The sequence below is a fragment of the Mercenaria mercenaria genome, chromosome 1 (assembly GCF_021730395.1).
Source record: "Mercenaria mercenaria strain notata chromosome 1, MADL_Memer_1, whole genome shotgun sequence".
NCBI classification, from domain to species: Eukaryota; Metazoa; Mollusca; class Bivalvia; order Venerida; family Veneridae; genus Mercenaria; species Mercenaria mercenaria.
The window spans coordinates 86,375,708-86,396,730 of NC_069361.1; the positions used below are offsets into that span (position 1 = coordinate 86,375,708).

Sequence of the window (21,023 nt, forward strand, 5' to 3'; positions counted from 1 at the left end):
TGAACAATCAACTTACAGAACTCAAAAACCTTTCTTTTATCTGACCCGTCAAGATCTAACAAGTATAAACTTATTAGAAACATGAAAAGGATTGGTTGAAAGCTAGAATGCAAACATTTTTGAAAAATTTACAGGCACTGAACAATTTTCCCCAAAATCGGACTTGACCAAGTTAATACGGCAGTTTGTGATAAATCATGGACCAAATCTCTTAACCTTACGACCAAGTTGGCTAGTGATCAAACTTGACTGTCACTTATAGCGTATAGTGTCCAATATTAACAAGAGGGCCAACACACCATAACAGCATAAACATGTTTTACCTAGTGATTTCATAGAGACAAATTTTCTGACCAATTAAGATTGGACCAAAAAGCTTGGCCTCTTGAGTGTACAAGCATTTTCTTTGATTTTACCTAGTGACCTAGTTTTTTACCCCACATGACCCAGATTCAAACCTGTCAAAATTTCATGAAAACAAACATTCTGACAAAATTTCAGGAAGATTGGAGCAAAAAGTGGCCTCTTGAGTGTACACAAGCTTTTCCTATAGTTTGACCTAGTTTTAGATCCCATGCGACCAGATTTTAAATCATTAGAGACTTCACGATAACAAACATTCTGACAAAGTTTTAAGATAATAGAATAAACAAGAGGACCATGATGGTCCTGAATCGCTCACCTCTTTCCACATGACCCAGTTTTGAGTATGACATCTTTTTTCTATTATTTGACATAGTGACCTAGTTTTTGAGCTCATGTGACCCAGTTTTGAACCTGACCTAGATATTATCAATATAAAAATTCTGACCAATTTTCAAGAAGATCCATTTAAAAATATGGTCTCTAGAGAGGTCACAAGGTTTTTCTATTATTTGACCTATTGACCTAGTTTTCGAAGATACGTGACCCTGTTTTAAATTTTATCTAGATATCATCAAGGTGAACATTCTCACTAATTTTCATGAAGATCTCATGAAAAATATGGCCTCTAGAGAGGTCACAAGGTTTTTCTATTTTTATACCTACTGGCCTAGTTTTTGACCGCATGTGACCCAGTTTCAAAACTGACCTAGATATCATCAAGGTGAACACTCAGATCAATTTTCATGAAAATCCATTGAAAAATATGGCTTCTAGAGAGGTCAAAAAATTTTAATAATTTTAGACCTACTGACCTAGTTTTTGACCGCAACTGACCCAGTTTCAAACTTGAACTAGATATCATCAAGATGAACATTCAGACCAACTTTCATACAGATCCCATGAAAAGTATGGCCTCTAGAGAGGTCACGTTTTTTTTTATTATTTGACCTACTGACCTAGTTTTTTAAGGCACGTGACCCAGTTTCAAACTTGACCTAGATATCATCAAGGTGAACATTCTGACCAATTTTTATGGAGATCCATTCACAAGTATGGCCTCTAGAGAGGTCACAAGGTTTTTCTATTTTTAGACCTACTGACCTAGTTTTTGACCGCACATGATCCTGTTTCGAACTTGACCTAGATATCATCAAGATGAACATTCAGAACAACTTTCCTACAGATCCCATGAAAAATATGGCCTTTAGAGAGGTCACAAGGTTTTTCTATTATTTGACCTACTGACCTAGTTTTTGATGGCACGTGACCCACTTTCGAAATTGATCTAGATATCATCAAGATGAACATTCAGACCAACTTTCATACAGATCCCATGAAAAATATGGCCTCTAGAGAGGGCACAAGGTTTTTCTATTATTTGACCTACTGACCTAGTTTTTGATGGCACGTGACCCACTTTCGAACTTGACCTAGATATCATCAATGTGAACATTCTGACCAATTTTCATGAAGATCTCATGAAATATATGGCCTCTAGAGAGGTCACAAGGTTTTTCTATTTTTAGACCTACTGACCTAGTTTTTGACTGCACATGGCCCAGTTTCGAACAAAACCTAGATATCATCAAGATGAACATTCAGACCAACTTTCATACAGATCCCATGAAAAATGTGGCCTTTAGAGAGGTCACAAGGTTTTTCTATTATTTGACCTACTGACCTAGTTTTTGATGGCACGTGACCCAGTTTCGAACTTGACCTAGATATCATCAAGATGAAGGTTCTGACCAATTTTCATGAAGATCTTGTGAAATATATGGCCTCTAGAGAGGTCACAACGTTTTTCTACTTTTTAGACCTACTGACCTAGTTTTTGACGGCACGTAACCCAGTTTCGAACTTGACCTAGATATCATCAAGGTGAACATTCTGACCAATTTTCATGAAGATCTTGTGAAATATATGGCCTCTAGAGAGGTCACAAGGTTTTTCTATTTTTAGACCTACTGACCTAGTTTTTGAAGGCACGTGACCCAGTTTCGAACTTGACCTAGATATCATCAAGATGAACATTCTGACCAACTTTCATAAAGATCCCATGAAAAATGTGACCTCTAGAGTGGTCACAAGCAAAAGTTTACGGACGGACGCACGCACGGACGGACGACGGACACTGCGCGATCACAAAAGCTCACCTTGTCACTTTGTGACAGGTGAGCTAAAAATGTGCCCCCTAAGGTGTAAACAAGTTTATTCTTTGATTTGACCTGGTGACCTAGTTTTTAAACCCACATGACCCAGATAAAAATTCATGTGATATTTCATGCAGAAAAACATTCTGACAAGTTTCATGCACATCAAAATGAACAAGTGTTAACAAGCTTTTCCTTTGATTTGACCGGATGACCCATTTTCGAACTTGGCCTAGGAACCATCATGATAATCATTCTGACAAAGTTTCATGAAGATAGGGTCAAAAATGTGGCCGCTAGCCTGTTAACAAGCTTTTCTTTTGATTTTACCTGATGACTTAGTTTTTGACTAGACATGACCCAGTATTGATCCAGGCCTAGAGATCATCAAGATTTTGTGTCAAATGAAACTCATAAATGAAACCTCTATATGGCTGAAAGGGCCAACATAGAAAATTTTAACAGTAACTCTAGAACCCATGAAGGAATCTAGCCGGTTTTCGAAAGGAACCAAGATCTTATTGTGACTTAAGTTGTTTGTAAGTGTGGTTAAAGTCAGATATAAAATGTCGCATCTATCGTGTTCACAAGGGAAAAATTTACAAATTTTGGCTCTTTTAGGGGTCAATCAGGGGCCGTACTCCAGAACCTATGATTGGATCTGACAGATTCACCATGGAGTCGAAGATTTATTGTTGTTGAAGATATTTTGCAAGTTAGTATCAAATCAAACCATAAATGAAAGTCTCTGTATGGCTGCAAAAGCTAAAATAGCAAATTTTGGCCCTTTAAGGGGCCATGACTCTGGAACCCATGACAGGATCTGGCCAGTTTTTGAAAGGAACCAAGATAATTATTATGACAATACAAGTTGTGTGCAAGTTTGATTAAAGTTGATTGCAAAATGTGGTCTCTATCGTATTCACAAGCCAAAAATAGCAAATCTTGGCCCTTTAAGGGGCCATAACTCTGGAACCAATGATGGGATCTGGCCAGTTTTCGCAAGGAATCGAGATATTATGCCAATACAAGTTGTGTGCAAGTTTAATTAAAACTGATTGCAAAATGTAGTTTCTATCGTGTTCACAAGATACTGTGGACAGATGACGGGCGGTCACAAAAGCTCACCCTGTCACTAGGTGACAGGTGAGCTAAAAAAACAAAGAACTGGTTAGACTTTGTAACATTTTAATTTGCCACATATAAGCACAAGGATAATATAATCATCTTTGTACATGTACAAAACAAAGCAACAAGTTGTTGGCAAAAAAAATTCGAAAACATGAACATACGAAAGCAAAAATCAATATCACAGGTTATAAACTAGCTCACAGGTCATAAACTAGTTCAAAATGAATATCAGTCACTCCTTAAACAAAAGACATAACATTTCCCTAAAATAGTAAAACTCTTAACTACACAGAAAGTCCAAAAAATCTTTTAGCACATGTACTGGTATCATTAAAACGAGAAATCTTTGCATTAACAAAAATAACAATAACTGTTAACAGTCAGATTTGGTCCAAATTTTTATTATTGAAACATACTAGTCAAACTTGTATTGTTTTGTAACAAGGGAGCCAAGATGGCCTTAGATTGCTCATCAGAGCTTCACAGCTGAAACATGTTCCTTTGGGGCTATGGTTATGATTTAACTTATTATTTTGATAGAATCACCAAAGGAAAGATTTGTGAAATTATTGTGAAACTGACCAGTTTCAAACTGTCTTCTATTTGAAAGAATTTGAAATTGTCCATTCAAGGATATTACAAAGTTTGTTGAAGATTTATACAGTGGTTTACGAGAACAGGTTGTTGAAAAGTTTTTCTATTTTTAGCTCTGATGGTCCCTGGATGAAGTACCAAGACTAAAACAGTGATCTTTGTACAAAATAGCATCTTTTTCAAACTTTTTAAATTTCAAATAAATATTGTATGCATTAAAACAATAAATCAGCAGATAAAATCCCTTAACAAACATTATTCATAACTTAACATAAAGGCTACTCCTTGTTCAAACAAAATGAAACCTAAGTTGCTTTTCAAAACAAGTATCAACTGAAAATAAATATCTATCTTGGATAATAAATCAAATATTAAGCCCCACTAACAGTGTCTCTCTAACTATATAACTATCTGAGATTAAAATGAACCAGCACGAAGTAAGTAATAGTTATAAAATAAGTCCTACAAGAAAACAGTGAAGAAAAGTTTGGTTTCCAAACAGTCAAAAATGTATCACAGAAGTGAGAGCAGAACCTATATAGCTCAAAAACACATTTTTATATGCTTCAAGCATACATACGAAAATGAATGCCTACTTTCACATACCATGTACCTAAATTAAAAAGTGCACTCAAATAAATTAATAATGCCTCTCTTCCAATACGTGTACTGAATATAGATGAAATTTTATGTCACAGTCTGTGGGAATGGACTTTACAACATATGGATGATAACAATGCCTCATTCGTGATCTGTCAGACATAAATCTTGTAAAATAAATGCAACATGATGTTGCATAAACTAATCCTTTCACTTGATTAATACTTCTACATATTCAAGAAGATTCTTGTAAAGTCAATTGTCTGTCCTACTTCACAGCAAACTCTCTGCACTACTTCACAGTCCATAGGAACTGTCTGTGCACTACTTCACAGTCTACAGGGACTGCCTGTGCACTACTTCACAGCCCATAGGAACTGTCTGTGCACTACTTCACAGTCTACAGGGACTGTCTGTGCACTACTTCACAGTCTACTGGAACTGTCTGTGCACTACTAAACAGTCCACAGGAACTGTCTGTGCACTACTTCACAGTCCATAGGAACTGTCTGTGCACTACTAAACAGTCCACAGGAACTGTGCACTATTTCACAGTCTACAGGAACTGTCTGTGCACTACTTCACAGTCCATAGGAACTGTCTGTGCACTACTAAACAGTCCATAGGAACTGTCTGTGCACTATTTCACAGTCTACAGGAACTGTCTGTGCACTACTAAACAGTCATATGAAAGTTTGTTTTCAAAGGACAATTTCTTCATGCTAATCAAAGATTTAGAGAAAATCAATTTGAGCATGTTAACATAACTAGAACTTGAGGAAAAGTAAGACTTGTCCCAAAATAGACTATAAATCCTCTGTGTAATAGCAGCCCTAACCAATGTCAAAATCAAGAACCAATATCAACTATTCCCAAATCAAAGTGAATGAGACACCACATTAACATGGAATGTTATATTCTGTACAAAATGTTTCAGTATCTTTCAGACTCAAAAGCAGGGCAAGTCATTTAGTAAGTAGTGTTTACTTTATGTAAAATACTGTTTTAATACTCAAGTCCTACATTACATTATTATATGCTCAAATTGCATTAAGATTTACAGTTGATTTCCTTCCTACATCTGCAATGTTAAATTAATAACTATTTTTAAGACTTTTCTGACATAAACTTGTTTTATGTGAAAAAAAGATATAATTGTATCTAACTCTTAACAAATGTACCTTGCAATTCAAAAAGAAAAACACTTGCCTGTTTACACTACCATGAAAATGAAAAGACAGCAATTTGAAATTTGTGCATACCAAACAAAACTTATGTGGATTACAGAATAATGACAGAATGTTAATTCACCATCGAAGGATGAAAAATTCATAATTACTAGATTTCTATGTAATGAGAACACAATTTCACACCCTTTCTTTGAATGAAGAAAATTGCTGCTACATGTTTACATTGCAGTAGTTCATATTTAACCCTTAGACTGCTATATTTCTAAAATGGCCTGGTCCATCATTCAATTTGGACAATACCATTTATTATTCAAAGGGGTGTTCAATGAAATTTTCCTGACTGAATAGCGAGCAGTGCAGACCGTGCAGGCTGATCTTGGTCTGCACTGGTCGCAAAGGCATAATCACTTGCCGCCAGCAGGCTGAGGGTTATAGGAATAAAACATCTACCAGCTTATTACACATCTGTTGGCTTACTGATGGTTTTAATTGACGACACAGCAAGAAAATATTGGGCAAACAGTGTCTTCGTGTAGGAATAACAAGATTTGAATTCTTCAACAATAATTTTTTACTTTAATTTTTAATAAGCCATGTTAATTGTTTTGCTTCAATTTCTTTCCTCTTTTCACAGACAATACAATATCCAACTTGAAATAGCAAAAAATGTTTATGTGACTCATGTCATGAAAAAAAATTCACATCTACAAAATAGATCTATAAGTTTTTAGTGTACATTATAAAAATGAATTGGCAAGTTGTGTAGGGCAAATATTTAAAATCCTAGTTGTTGAAATCTCTTAACCCGTATAGAATGTTTTTGTTTTGTTTCTTTCACGCCAAATATCTGAAGTAGAGTCATTTTGTCCAAATTTCCAGTAAATTTCATCAAAATTCCTTCACTTCAGTATGTCAGATATTTATTTGATTCTACAAATTTTAAAAACAGTTTGTTAATAATACTCTGAATGACTAAGTTCTTCACAGTCTGATTCTATCGAGGCAGTTTCTGTTTGTTTCCATACGTCTTCTCGAGGAGTTTCTATCGGCTGAAATCCAGCTAGCTCATTCTTGATACGTTCAATCTCCTGCATGTATTCGTGCTTTTCTCTGCTTGTGTCTGGACTCCCATCATCGTCAGGAAATAACACCTTGTTCATAACTGAAAAACAGGGAAATAGCACCTCGTTCATAACTGAAAAACAGGGAAATAGCTTGTTTAATTTCCAATTAAAAATTGATCATATCTGGATGGCAATTTGTTCTATCTCACAGATGTGTATCGAGGGATTTGTTATTTTTAAGATTGCTTTTCTATGACACAAGGAAGTAGCATTTGCAGGTTTTAGAGTTTGTGGATTATTCCAACCAGTCAGGTCAGCAGGGCAAGATCTGGACTACAATTCCAAGGTCTTTTAGTTCAATCTCAGGGTGACCAAACAGTCTCCATAAAAGAATTAATCCGCCACTGTTCAAGACCTAAATTCACCTCTTACAATAAGTATTTAAGAAGCAAAAATTAGGCTCTGATAGAAATATAACTTACCTTTAATATGTTGTTCAAGTTTACGTAGATTTTTCAGAACTCCAGCAAGCTCCTGATTGGCTGACTTGTAAGCGGGAATCTCACAGATAGCGGACTGATTCTCCAAGTCATCTAGTGGAGAGTCTAAACCATTCTCTATCACATCGGAATCCCTGTTAATGAGATACCACACATTTAACTATCCACTATAATGTAATAGGAAAACTTCTGTAAAATTGTGAAACACATTAGCATACCAAAACTCCTCTCATGGTCAAAAATTCCTTGTTTATCACACACATTGACTTACAGTTAACCCTTAGATATTTATCATGGTAAAAATTAGATGTGAGGTTATCAAACCCCATTTTTTAAAACAAGAGGGTCCTGAAGGCCCTGTATCGCTCACCTGACATATTGACCTAAAGATCAGATCATCAAGATTAACATTCTGACCAAGTTTCATAAATGTGGCCTCTAGTGTTAACTAGCTTTTCCTTTGATTTGACCTAGTGACCTAGTTTTTTACCCCACATGAACCAGATTCGAATATGACCTAAAGATCATCAAGATAAACATTCTGACCAAGTTTCTTAGAGTGTTAACAGTCAAATTGTTGACGACGGATGGACGACAATGGACGACGGACACAGGGCGATCACAAAAGCTCACCTTGAGCACTTCGTACTCAGGTAAGCTAAAAATATATGCTGCCTAGCACATACATACTAATATAGTATTGTGCAAATTAGATGTTATTAAGAAAAACCTTGTAAATTTAGTTACATTATACCTTTACTGTGTTACAAGTATTTTACAAGTACTTTACAATGACAATGCGTGATTTCCTTCTACCATCAGTGAATCACCTTAAAGCCCAAGCTATTCATCAGAATGAATTACAGCTGTCAAATAACTTGACACAATCTGGAGGAAGATTTACATGAAATGTATCTTTTCTTTTCTTCTAATGTTCAACATAATTGATGATAATTGGCAGAGGTATCCAAGATACAGTGAACTTGTGGTAAAAAAATATTGGGGCGATAAATCTTTAAGAACTCTGTATTGCATGAAAGAACTTAAAGTATTTAGCACACACATTATGGGGGTATTATCTAATTTCCTTTCAGAAGTTGGTATTGTAATTATCTCATTTCAAGAAAGAATTTAAAAGATTTAAGACACAATATGGGGGTATTATCTAATTTCCATTCAAAGTGAGATATTTTAGAATTGACACCATTAGGAAGAATTTAAAGACTCGCACTCAAATAAATTCTAAAAACTTCTTTAATATGGGATTTAATATCCTAGGCACGGAATAGAAAATGTAACAATCCTTAGCACATCAAGAGAAATATCTTCCTTCCACAAATCCATATAAAGAATATCCTGATAATGCCATCAAGTTTGTTTATTCCTCTTATTGTATTGGAGCATAGTTAAAAAATCTAAATCATATATCAGCAATAATCATCAGAAAATGTCACAGTTCCTGGTAAATGTTTCGTCTTGGTGCATGACATTCCAACAAAAGATATTTCCTCATCCTATCTGACTGTGTTCTCACACAGCTTGGTGGCACCAAACAAACATCTTTATCAAACACATTTGAGATTTGATTCTGAGTTAGTGTCCTTGTTAGGCTGTGAGAACTGTCCTTGTATGATTGTTCAAATTGTCCTTGTATGGTTGTTCGAACTGTCCTTGTATGGCTGTGAGAACTGTCCTTGTAGGGCTGTCAGAACTGTCCTTGTATGATTGTTCAACCTGTCCTTGTAAGGCTGTGAGAACTGTCATTGTAGGGCTGTCAGAACTGTCCTTGTATGGTTGTTCACTGTCCTTGTAAGGCTGTGAGAACTGTCATTGTAGGTCTGTCAGAACTGTCCTTGTATGATTGTTCAAACTGTCCTTGTAAGGCTGTGAGAACTGTCATTGTAGGGCTGTCAGAACTGTCCTTGTATGGTTGTTCAAACTGTCCTTGTAAGGCTGTGAGAACTGTCATTGTAGGTCTGTCAGAACTGTCCTTGTATGATTGTTCAAACTGTCCTTGTAAGGCTGTGAGAACTATCACTGTAGGTCTGTCAGAACTGTCCTTGTATGATTGTTCAAACTGTCCTTGTAAGGCTGTGAGAACTGTCATTGTAGGCCTGTCAGAACTGTCCTTGTATGATTGTTCAAACTGTCCTTATATGGCTGTGAGAACTGTCCTTTTAAGGCTGTCAGAACTGTCCTTGTATGGTTGTTCAAACTGTCCTTCTAAGGTTGTTTAGAATGGTCCTGTAAGGCTGTCTGAACTGTCCTTGTATGGTTGTTCGAACAATCCTTGTAGTGCTGTTAGGACGGTCCTTGTACAGTTGTTGAAAACTGTCCTTGTATGATTGTTAGAGTCACTACTGACTCATCATTCCTCAAGTACTGCATGGGATACATGAAGGAGGTAAACAAAGATTTCAAATCTTTTCTATTTAACTGTTAAAAAAGTGGAATATTCAGGACTGCTCAAAAAGGAACTTTACCCAAACTACCATATTGGCTAAAGCAAAACATTTGAAACTAAGCCAAAATAAAACCATCAATCTTTTATTTATAGGTTATGGGTGACAGTGTACATTGAATATGGCTTTTCCTGTTGGATGCTAGTGCTTGTTTTTTTGTTGTTGTTGTTGTTGTTTTTACCTTGGAATAAATCAAGTATGCTCTGAGTATATTTACCTGAGTTTGTCCATGGTTTTGCACGTCTGTGTTTTCAGTTTCAGCGACAGCTGGTAGATTGAAGACACAATGAGGGTATCATATGACTGTAAAATGCAAGAAACTTGTGTTAATATCAAACATCAATGGTATCATACCTCCAAAATATTCATTAATAGTAAACTACTGCAAAATGGATAACATTGCTAATTTAGCTTATGATTTTATACACGTATTGTGGAACTGGCATAAATATACATCAGCATTATCTCCCATTTAATTTATGTAATATACATATATTGTGGAAATGACATGAATACAAACCAGCAATATGTCCCATTTAATTCAGCTAATATGCATATATTGTGAAACTGCCATAAATATACATCAGCATTACCTCCCATTTAATTTAGGTAATATGCATATATTGTGGAAATGGCATGAATATACATCAGCATTATCTCCCATTTAATTCAGCTAATATGCATATATTGTGAAACTGCCATAAATATACATCAGCATTATCTCCCATTTAATTTAGGTAATATGCATATATTGTGGAAATGGCATGAATACAAACCAGCATTATCTCCCATTTAATTCAGCTAATATGCATATATTGTGAAACTGCCATAAATATACATCAGCATTATCTCCCATTTTTAATTTAGGTAATATGCATATACTGTGGAAATGGCATAAATATAAACCAGCACTTCTCCCATTTAATTTAAATATTATGCACATATTGTGGAACTGGCATAAATATAAACCAGCGTTATCTCTCAAAATATAATTAGCTCTGAACTCTAATAATACTGCTGTAAACAAGCATGCACAAACTACTCGATCTACAACTGAAAATGGAAAAAAAGAAGAAAAAAAAGGAACTCTTGTCAATGGAAACAGGAAATATATACATTTTACATGTAAATTCTTTCAAGTGATCACTGACTAAACTTTTGTAAAGCATTAATACTTGGAATCTGATTATGTCTATTGCATCACCTGAAATGCTTCCTGATTGAAGCTGACCAAGCTGAAGTTTCAACAAGAGCTGTCAGAGGACAGCAATGCTTGACTATTCAACAGCCTTGTCATTTGAATGAATATTAAAGTCCAAAACGTAGCATAATTTTGTAAAATTGCAAAACAGAGTCATGGAATCTGTATAATGCATATCAGCTCATGACAATGGACAATTGTGTGAAGTTTGAATCCATTCCAATTACTGGGTACTGAGATACCAGCTTACATTACAAAAAATTAACCAAAAAAAAACATTTAAGTGAAAAAGGGGTATAATTTTGTAAAAACTCAATGTACAGTTATGGAACCTGTGCACTGCATGTCAGATCATCACAATAAACAAGTGTGTGAAGTTTCAATCTATTTTCATTTTTTGGGTACTGTCAGATACCAGCTTATATATAAAACCTTAACTAAAAATTTCTAAGTCGAAAAAGGGGCATAATTTTGTAAAAAAGCAAAATAGTTATGGAACATGTACGTCGGTTTATCGCAGTGAATAAGTGTGTGAAGATCTTCAATCCATTCCCACTAGTGGTTCCTGAGATGCCAGCTTACATACAAAAACTTAACCAAATCGGGACACAGACACCGATGCAGACACAGACGCCGATGCCGAAGCCGATGCATGGGTGAGTCCAATAGCTCTACCTATTCCTTGAATAGTTGAGCTAAAGATCTTTGCTTCAATGCATGGATTTCAAATGGAGCTTAAGTCTTATATGACCAGGCAAGAATACATTAAATTAAAATGAGCCATTAATCTAGCTAGAAAAAGTTGAAAGACATTTTCACACAGATATTTACAAAGTATATATTTATTACTTAGTACTGCTTGATCGTTTTTTGCTGTAACAAGGCTTTTCCTAAAGTTCTCTATTTAAAAAAAGAAAATACTATTCATTTTGTACATCATTTTCAGGAATTCGTGAGGGTGATAGTAGAAACTTTTGAATTTTCAAAATATCTTGATAACTTTTAAACTTATAGTAAAACACAATTTTGATGGGATATTATCATCTATTAATTTCAGCCATTTTGGACACCAAACTTATCTTGGTAGAGGGTCACGAAAGGGCAATTTGTGTGTGAAACAATTTCAAAACTGAGTCAGCAGTTTCAAACAAAAGAATTTTTGAAGTTTCCACTACATATATCTATATAGGGAAACTTGATGCTCAGGTGAGCTAAAAATGAAAACGTTCAAACAAATTTTTTTCACAAACATCAGTATTTTTACACTGGGAAAAATACAATTTTGGACATAAAATTGACATTTTTGAGGATATCTCTAAAAAAATTTTTTATACTATCAGCCACAGAGACCTGGAAAACAATGTGTAATTTATAATTTCAATCTTGTAAAATAGTCACTAATCACGAAAACCATGTTACAGAGTTTGTGGATCAAACATTGAAATTATTTTGTCATTTGCAAACAAAGGTCTTCTTTTTTCAATACAACTGTTTACAGAGTACAAAAAAAGCATTAAGTTATTCTGTCCTGTTATTTTACTTGTTTATATACATTATTCTTCTTTCCACATGTTTATTAACCCAGTATGAGTAATTAGTAATAAATTGTGTGCTGCATCAAAGTAAAATAGTTCCATCATTTGTCTTGCAGCCAGACTCCAATTTTATATTATTAAGCTTTTTCTGGTTACTGAAGATTAGTAGTACAGTGTTTGTAGTACAAGTGAGACTCCAAAATAGAAGACAGCCAGACAAAGCATAAGTAATAAAGCCAAGAAGAAACAAGCTACAATGAAACTGATATAACTTTAGAAGACTGGAGACAGCTCTGTCTAATACAATTCTGTTTTCATCATTCAAAAATACAAACACAGTTTACAAAAAGTTTAAATTATTTTCTGGATTAGTGGAGACAAAAATTTTGCAAAAGAAAAAGAACGAGAGCAAGAAGCAGATATCTACAAAAGTTAATGAAGCTATATAATACAAGAGATCACAGAGTGATCTTGGCGCCCACCAATGTGCCATTTTTGAGTGTTCCAAATTTCAAGACTTACTGACTAGCTCAAGGTCAAATTTCATTTCCGTACACAACACTGTGCATGTGGTCCAAATTCGAAAGCTGTAGCTTGAGAAATGTGAAAGTAGGTCACTAGATCAATCTTAAGGTCAAAGTTTAATTCGGTACACAAAACTATGCAAGTGGTCCAAATTTGAAGGCTGTAGCTTGAGAAATGTGAAAGTAGGTCACTAAGTCAAAATCAAGGTCAAATTTCACTTCAGAAACAAATCTATGCATGTAGTCCAAAATTGAAGCCTGTACCTTCAAAAATGTGAAAGTAGGTCACTAGGTCAATGTAAAGGTCAAAGTTTGTTTTTTGGTACACAATCCTATTCATGTGGTCTAAATTTGAAGCCTGTAGCTACAGAAATGTGAAAGTAGGTCACTAGGTCAATCTTAAGGTCAAAGTTCATTTCGGTACACAAAACTACGCAAGTGGTCCAAATTTGAAGGCTGTAGCTTGAGAAATGTGAAAGTAGGTCACTAGGTCAATGTAAAGGTCAAAGTTTGTTTCGGTACACAAAACCATGCATGTGGTCTAAATTTGAAGCCTGTAGCTACAGAAATGTGAAAGTAGGTCACTAGGTCAATCTTAAGGTCAAAGTTCATTTCGATACACAAAACTATGCAAGTGGTCCAAATTTGAAGGCTGTAGCTTGAGAAATGTGAAAGTAGGTCACTAGGTCAAAATCAAGGTCAAATTTTATTTTGGAATACAGAACTATGCATGTGGTCCAAATTTGAAGCCTGTACCTTCAAAAATGTGAAAGTAGGTCACTAGGTCAATGTAAAGGTTAAAGTTTGTTTCGGTACATAAAACCATGCATGTGGTCCAAATTTGAAGGCTGTAGCTTGAGAAATGTGAAAGTAGGTCACTGGGTCAAAATCAATGTCAAATTTCATTTCGGAACACGAAATTATGCATGTGGTCCAAATTTGAAGCCTGTACCTTCAAAAATGTGAAAGTAGGTCACTAGGTCAATGTCAAGGTCAAAGTTTATATCAGTGCACAAAACTATGCATGTGGTCCAAATTTGAAGGTTGTAGCTACAGAAATGTGAAAGTAGGTCACAAGGTTAAAATCAAGGTCAATTCATGTCAAGGTTCATCTTGCCACTCAAAACCATACATGTGGTCCAAATTTGAATGTTGTAGGTTATTGACAAGAAGTTTTTAAAAGCTTTTCCCTATATAAGTCTATATGAACCATGTGACCCCAGGGCGGGGCCATATTTGACCCTAGGGGGATAATTTTAACAAACTTGGTAGAGAACCACCAGGCGATGCTACATTACAATATCAAAGCCCTAGGCTTTGTGGTTTGGACAAGAAGATTTTCGAAGTTTTTCCCTATATAAGTCTATGTAAACCATGTGACCCCCGGGGCGGGGCCATATTTGACCCTAGGGGGATAATTTGAACAATCTTAGTAGGAGACCACTAGATGATGTCACATACAAAATATCAAAGCCCTAGGCCCTGTGGTTTTGGACAAGAGGTTTTTCAAAGTTTTTCCCTATATAAGTCTATATAAACCATGTGACCCCCGGGCGGGGCCATATTAGACCCCAGGGAAATAATTTCAATCATCTTGGTAGAGGACCACTAGATGATGCTTCATACCAAATATCAAAGCCCTAGGCTCTGTGGTTTTGGCCAAGAAGGTTTTCAAAGTTTTTCCCTATATAAATCTATGTAAATTATAGAAATAAACAAAGGGCCATAACTTACTAAAAATTTGTTGAACCATTCTGATTTTCAGGGGGACACAACTAGGGTACCAATACATCATTCTGACAAAGTTTGGTCAAAATCCCCCTGGTAGTTTCTGAGGAGATGCGATAACGAGAAATTGTTAACGGAAGGACGGACGGACGGACGGACGCCGGACCACGGACGCAGAGTGATTTGAATAGCCCACCATCTGATGATGGTGGGCTAATAACATGCAGTCTTCAAGCTATCCTACAAAATTCTTGTGATCTAAGTTTATTTCTGGTTTAATATCACGTGCACACATATATAATGTAGACTCTATATGTGTTTATATAGTCAGGAACAAACCTCTGGAACTCTAGGAGTTGTATCAACTTTGACACTGCTTTTATGTCCAAGTGTGTTCTCATGTAGCTTTAGACTGTCTACAGACCGTCGTTCAGTTGCCATTGTTATGCTGGTGGGTGGGGTAGGGGACGGGGTTTTGAGAGCAATTTTAGCACGACTGCTCCTTGTGGAGCTGCGTGACCTTGGAGCAGGTTTGTATACAGACAGAGGGAGTGGGTTTCTTGGGGGAGGGGTAAAAGCAGAATAATGGGATGGATGTGTTGTAGAGCGGTTGTGTCGTGATTTCGAAATAGCCTAAAAATAATAGTATCTGTTAATATACTAAAACTGCACTGCTTATTCATGCTGAGTACTGACCACATGATTGTTGAATATACTTTTTTTTTTAACATAATTCTTGAAACTACTAGTAAATTCTAAATTTTTAGCCAGTTGAAAATAAGAACAATAATATTAATAATTCAATATTGAATCAATAATAATTTTCTCTTTTTTCTTTGTTTCAGATCTATTTTTTTTCAGCAATCAGTGGATCAGTTCCTCAGCTCACTCACATATTCATTTTATGCTTAATGTTCCATGCATTACAGTTCACAGAATTATCAATGTTTTCTAAAGCCATGCAGTAGCCTAGATGCCCATGGGCAACATGTCGAGCCCGCCAGCTGTCAAAAGGACTAACATTTATGATACTATTTGGCGGCCATAGAACTGACTGCGGCAAACATTTCTGCCAAGTTATTTAAGAACATCTCCATCCATGGCTAAGTTACAGCCCAGACAAGAGAAACTGCGTCAACTTTTGACCTTTGACCCCCTAAGTGTGACCTTGACCTTTCAACTACTTACGCCTGACAGACTGTCTCATTGAGGCAAACAATTGTGCCAAGTTATTTAAGAAACCCTCAATTCATGGCTGAGTTACAGCCCAGACAAGGAAAACTGCGATAAGTTTTGACCTTTGACCTCTAAATATGACCTTGACCTTTAAGCTACCAATCCAGTTCTTCCACATGACACATCATCTTACTGAGGCGAACGTTAGTGCCAAAGTATTTAAGAATCTCTCAATCCGTGGCTGAGTTACAGCCCAGACAAGCAAAACAGCACCAAGTTTTGACCTTTGACCTCAAAGTATGACCTTGACCTTTAAGCTACCAATCTGCTTCTTGCATGCGACACACCATGTCACTGAGGCAAACATTCGGCCAAGTTATTTAAGAATCCCTTGATCCATGGATGAAAGTTACAGCCCGGACAAACTGGGACGGATGGATGCACGCACATACACCGAACCGCCATTGTGACAACTATGTCGAGCTCACTGCCAGCAGGCTCGACAAAACTATAGATAGGTCTAAGTCTTTGCATCACAGGTAGGTACAAGTTTGCTCTTTATACAATCCCAAAATGTCTCGGCCAATCAACTCACATCTCTCTTTATAGTGACACTACACTAAGAAGTAATGCCATAAAAGCCATGCAATATCTATATACCTGTATAGCAGGTAACATTAAATGAAAAACATGAAGAGTCCTCTGTACACAAAATATTCAAGATAAAGAATATATTAAATTACCTACAATTGTTCATGCATGATAATAATCGTGTGGACATGCAAAGAGAAAATAGTTCTGAAGTCAAGAATAAGATTTATAGTGAACCAGGGATACAAACAATTACATATCAAATTCAAATTTTTTTGCAGATTTAACTTTACCTGAGTAGACTGTGTAGATGATGACCGCACTGATCTATCAAAATCATCATCATCAGCACTGCTGTTGCTGACCTTACTGGACAATAAAGATCTCGCACTGTATGGCACAAATCCTCGCCGAGGTCCATCGTCAAACACATCACTCGCGCCACTACTCCGTCTGCTGTAATCTTCCGTACTTGAAGTAGAATCACATGGGTATGAACTTAATTTCAAATCTCTAGAATTTGTAAAAGAAGCTGATCTAGTCACTCCACGAGCTTTATTAAATACATCAACCCCATCAGGTTTACGTTTGGATTCTTTGTGTTTTGTTTTAGCATCTGCTACAGCTTTACGTGGATCATATTCCTTCCTTCTCTTCCAAGCGTTTCTTTCTGCCGATTTTGGCGAATTAGTTCTATGGCCTGGTCTTGTAACTGAACCAGACCTTTCTCTTGCACTAACACCAGTTACACGTAAACTTTTAGAGTGGTGCAACGAGGTAGAACCCTCGCTTTTACGAGACTTTGAACTGCTTGGACTGCTTTGTTGAACTGGAATGGATATTGATCTAGCAACACGCAAACTATGTCTCCCCCCATCTTCACGTGTGAAACTATTATTCAAGTTTTCACGGCTTTTCTGAACAATTTTAGTCCCGAGACTTGCCTGACTTCGCGAGGAATCTGGAGGGTGCCGATCTGATAATACACCAGACATTGGACGCCTAGGTTTCTGTGGAGTACTACTACTTGATTTTGTTAAATTTGTCATACTTCCGCTACCCCTAGCAGTTTTAAACCCTGATGAGGCAATCGATACTGTAGAAGCTGAAGACCTTGAAGTGTCCAATTGCTCATCTCCATCTGCTCTTGCTCGACGTAAAGCAAATGCTCTGTTTGGTCGAGTCATTGACATTGTACCCTTACCCTTTGACCCTTGTCTAGCAAACTGACCAGCTTCTGAATCTAGATCTTCAGTTCTTACTGTTAAATCACCATTTGCTTCACTAAATGTGTCTGACACAACAGATCTCTCTTCAGCTGAACGTTTTCTTTCTTTTTCATGCCCAAGAGTTCTTGATTTAGCACCACTCATTTTCACTGACGGTTTAGATGGCAATGACTCTGCTAATTTGAATTTACCTTTCCCTAATACATCTCTTGGGCTTTTATATAATGAGGGCTTAACAAAATCTTCATCCCCATTCACTAAAGCTACAACACTAGATGTATCTGATTCAAAATCCACACTGTCGTCCAATATCAAACTTTCATTTGTTTCACCTCCGTATTTAACAGTCGACTGAGTGTAAGAATTTTCGTCACTTATTCCATTTTCCTTTTCTTTTACGAAGTCATTCTTTTTCAGTTCTTTTGATACTGACTGTTGACTGGCTGTAGGTTTGGTGCCCATTCTCTCTTCCATGGCGGCCATGACAGTTTGTGTGTCTCTTAACAACACTTCAGTATCTAGACTAGCCACGCTACCATTTCTGCTATGATTACTGCGACTACTAATGTCTGCTGTATGTTCAACTTCACTACCATATTTAGTCAATGATATAGATTCAGAATCTGTATCTTCATACCGTGCCGATACATGACTAGAAATTTTCACAGCACGTTGCGGAGGTGTCTGTAAGATTGAGGCGGTTCCGTTAATTGTGAGATCAGACCTAGAAGACATTGGGCTCTCCTTTGACGCACTTTTATCACTTGGTGTTGGGCTCGAGGCTTCCGGTGGAATGGTGGGAAGTTTACGGCCTGTACCTGGTCGTTTACGACTTATCCCATTTGTAGCCCTTCCTGAAGATTTGCTATCTGTAATGGAGAGAAACATCTCTTGACATTTTGGGTGTACAATCAAATTAAGACATTCATGTTCACTGCCAACAGAAGATATCAAATTAACATGGAGTTTTCTGTATTATAAAGGAATTGATGTTATTATTGTAATATTCTGAAATTCTGAGTTCTATCTAATAGACAGTATTTTTCATACTCACAATTACTTAAGAAGCAGACGGTCAAGTAAGTTCCAAGAATTGAATCAAAATCCTCACAAATTCAATATAAGCTAAGTCAATCCGTCCAATGTAAAACTTTATTAAACTCTTTATGAAAAAATTCTTTATATATCATGACTTAATTCTTAATACATTAGAGGAAACATAAATATTAATCCCCTGTGGTACACAGAAAACCTGTATTTCAACCAACATATTCATGTTAAATAATCCAAATTGTAAACCTACTCAACTCTACAGATAAAAATTTGTGTAGTTCTTTATTATCTGAAGTTTTGACATAAAAATTAGTACAAACATTTAACTAACTTATTAGCTGATTTTGAAATACTTCAGTATGCTTTTAGGTCAAAGTTTTAGTAGCCAAGATTCAATGATTCATAAATATATACAATTTGGCAGGCGTGTGCCTCCTATAACATTTACACTACCATTGTTTTTATTTTTTTTAAATCCAATCTAAGCATTGTTGTCTAATTTCTCCGATTACAGGTCATTGACAAAGTGGCTCCGTTCAATCTTAACTGACAATCATTGGTGTCTTACTCCTTAAATAACCTATGCAAAAAACATTCCTGATATACATTTTAATGACATGAATGATAGTTCTATGATTGAAATTTCATAGAAACCAGGATATTCCTTTACATTTCAAGCATTAATGTTGTAATAAGACAATTAAACATCAATTAGTCATCACAAGAGATTTTGTCATGCCAAGTTACATCAAAATCCCTCCATGCATGAAGAAGAAATGCTCCGGACAAAGTCATTCTTGTATCTGACCTTTGGCCTCTGTGACCTTGACCTAGGGACCTGGTTCTAGCACATGACATTCCGTCCCATGGTGGTGAATTTTGTGCCAAGTTACATTAAAATCCCTCCATGCATTAAGAAGAAATGCTCAGGACAGTCATTTTTGAATTTGACCTTTGACCTCTAAGTGTGACCATGACCTTAGACCTAGAAAAAATGCTCCGAACAAAGTTTGTGGACCCTGCCCGTCCACCAAGGGCATTCTCATAAAATGTCCCATCTTTTAGACAGGCGTAAAAAAATGTCTAGGTTAGGACGGTTAGACACAAGTAAGAAACTCTTTGACCAAAACAATTACTTTGAGTGAGGCACATAGAATGTTGTTTGAATTCACAAGGTTTTATTTTGTTCCTGCAGTATCAATTCTATCAATGTAGGAACCCCAAATCCTGCTCAATTTAACCAAGGCAGTCAAAATACCTCCATTGATTATGTTAAATAAACACTTCAGAATCAAAGAACATTATCAATATAAATTTTGACGATGACCGGGAAGGACGTTTTCTGGTCTAAACAAATGTCAGCACCATTTTATCATTTTTAAGCCCATTAGTTCACTTTTTTGTTTGAATTTCCTGTATTAATTATTTCCAAAAAATATCATTTTCTACAATTATAAATTTTATAGACATACATTTAGCAACAAAATGTTTCTCTTTCAACAAAAGACTTAATATTTTAATACATGGACGAAGAGACTAGGTACATTTTTCATTAACTTCACAGCTTGTTCATGTCATGGTGTCACTAAAAGGTAAATGTCAGCACATATTTTATCACTAGGTTGTCTACTAACTTTTTTTGTTCTGGTAAACATTGTAAACTGTGAATAAATGGAGAAACATGACAGTGGTCACAGTTTTTGCAGATGTCAGTCTATCATTATGTACATTTACATGTCATCTTACAAAAAGAAAAATGTCCCCATTCTAAACAAGAGCTGTCACAGGAGACAGCGTGCTCGACTATTTCGATTCTGGATAGTGAAACTGGGCACATCTGAGGAAACTAGAGCTGTCACTGGAGTGTTTAATGACTCCAATTGTGGAAGAAGATATTGCACAATAGATGCTCAGTCTGTGTCAAAA

The 21,023-nt window shown here is 36.1% G+C and overlaps 1 protein-coding gene across 12 annotated transcripts in view; it reads right to left on the reverse strand.

Moving 5' to 3' along the window:
* Positions 1 to 3,690: 3,690 nt before the first annotated feature.
* Positions 3,691 to 21,023, reverse strand: part of LOC123531546 (centrosomal protein of 170 kDa protein B-like) — a 163,444-nt gene continuing 146,111 nt past the window's right edge. For 11 of the 12 annotated variants that reach the window (XM_053553235.1, XM_053553237.1, XM_053553218.1 and 8 more), the window contains 5 exons: positions 17,109 to 18,913; positions 15,388 to 15,681; positions 10,278 to 10,363; positions 7,581 to 7,732; positions 3,691 to 7,196 (listed from right to left, as the gene is read on the reverse strand). In XM_053553235.1, the coding sequence (XP_053409210.1) occupies positions 6,988 to 7,196; positions 7,581 to 7,732; positions 10,278 to 10,363; positions 15,388 to 15,681; positions 17,109 to 18,913 (2,546 nt within the window). In that variant the 3' untranslated portion in view covers positions 3,691 to 6,987. The remainder of the gene's footprint in view (positions 7,197 to 7,580; positions 7,733 to 10,277; positions 10,364 to 15,387; positions 15,682 to 17,108; positions 18,914 to 21,023) is intronic. The other variant, XM_053553240.1, reaches the window with a different exon arrangement.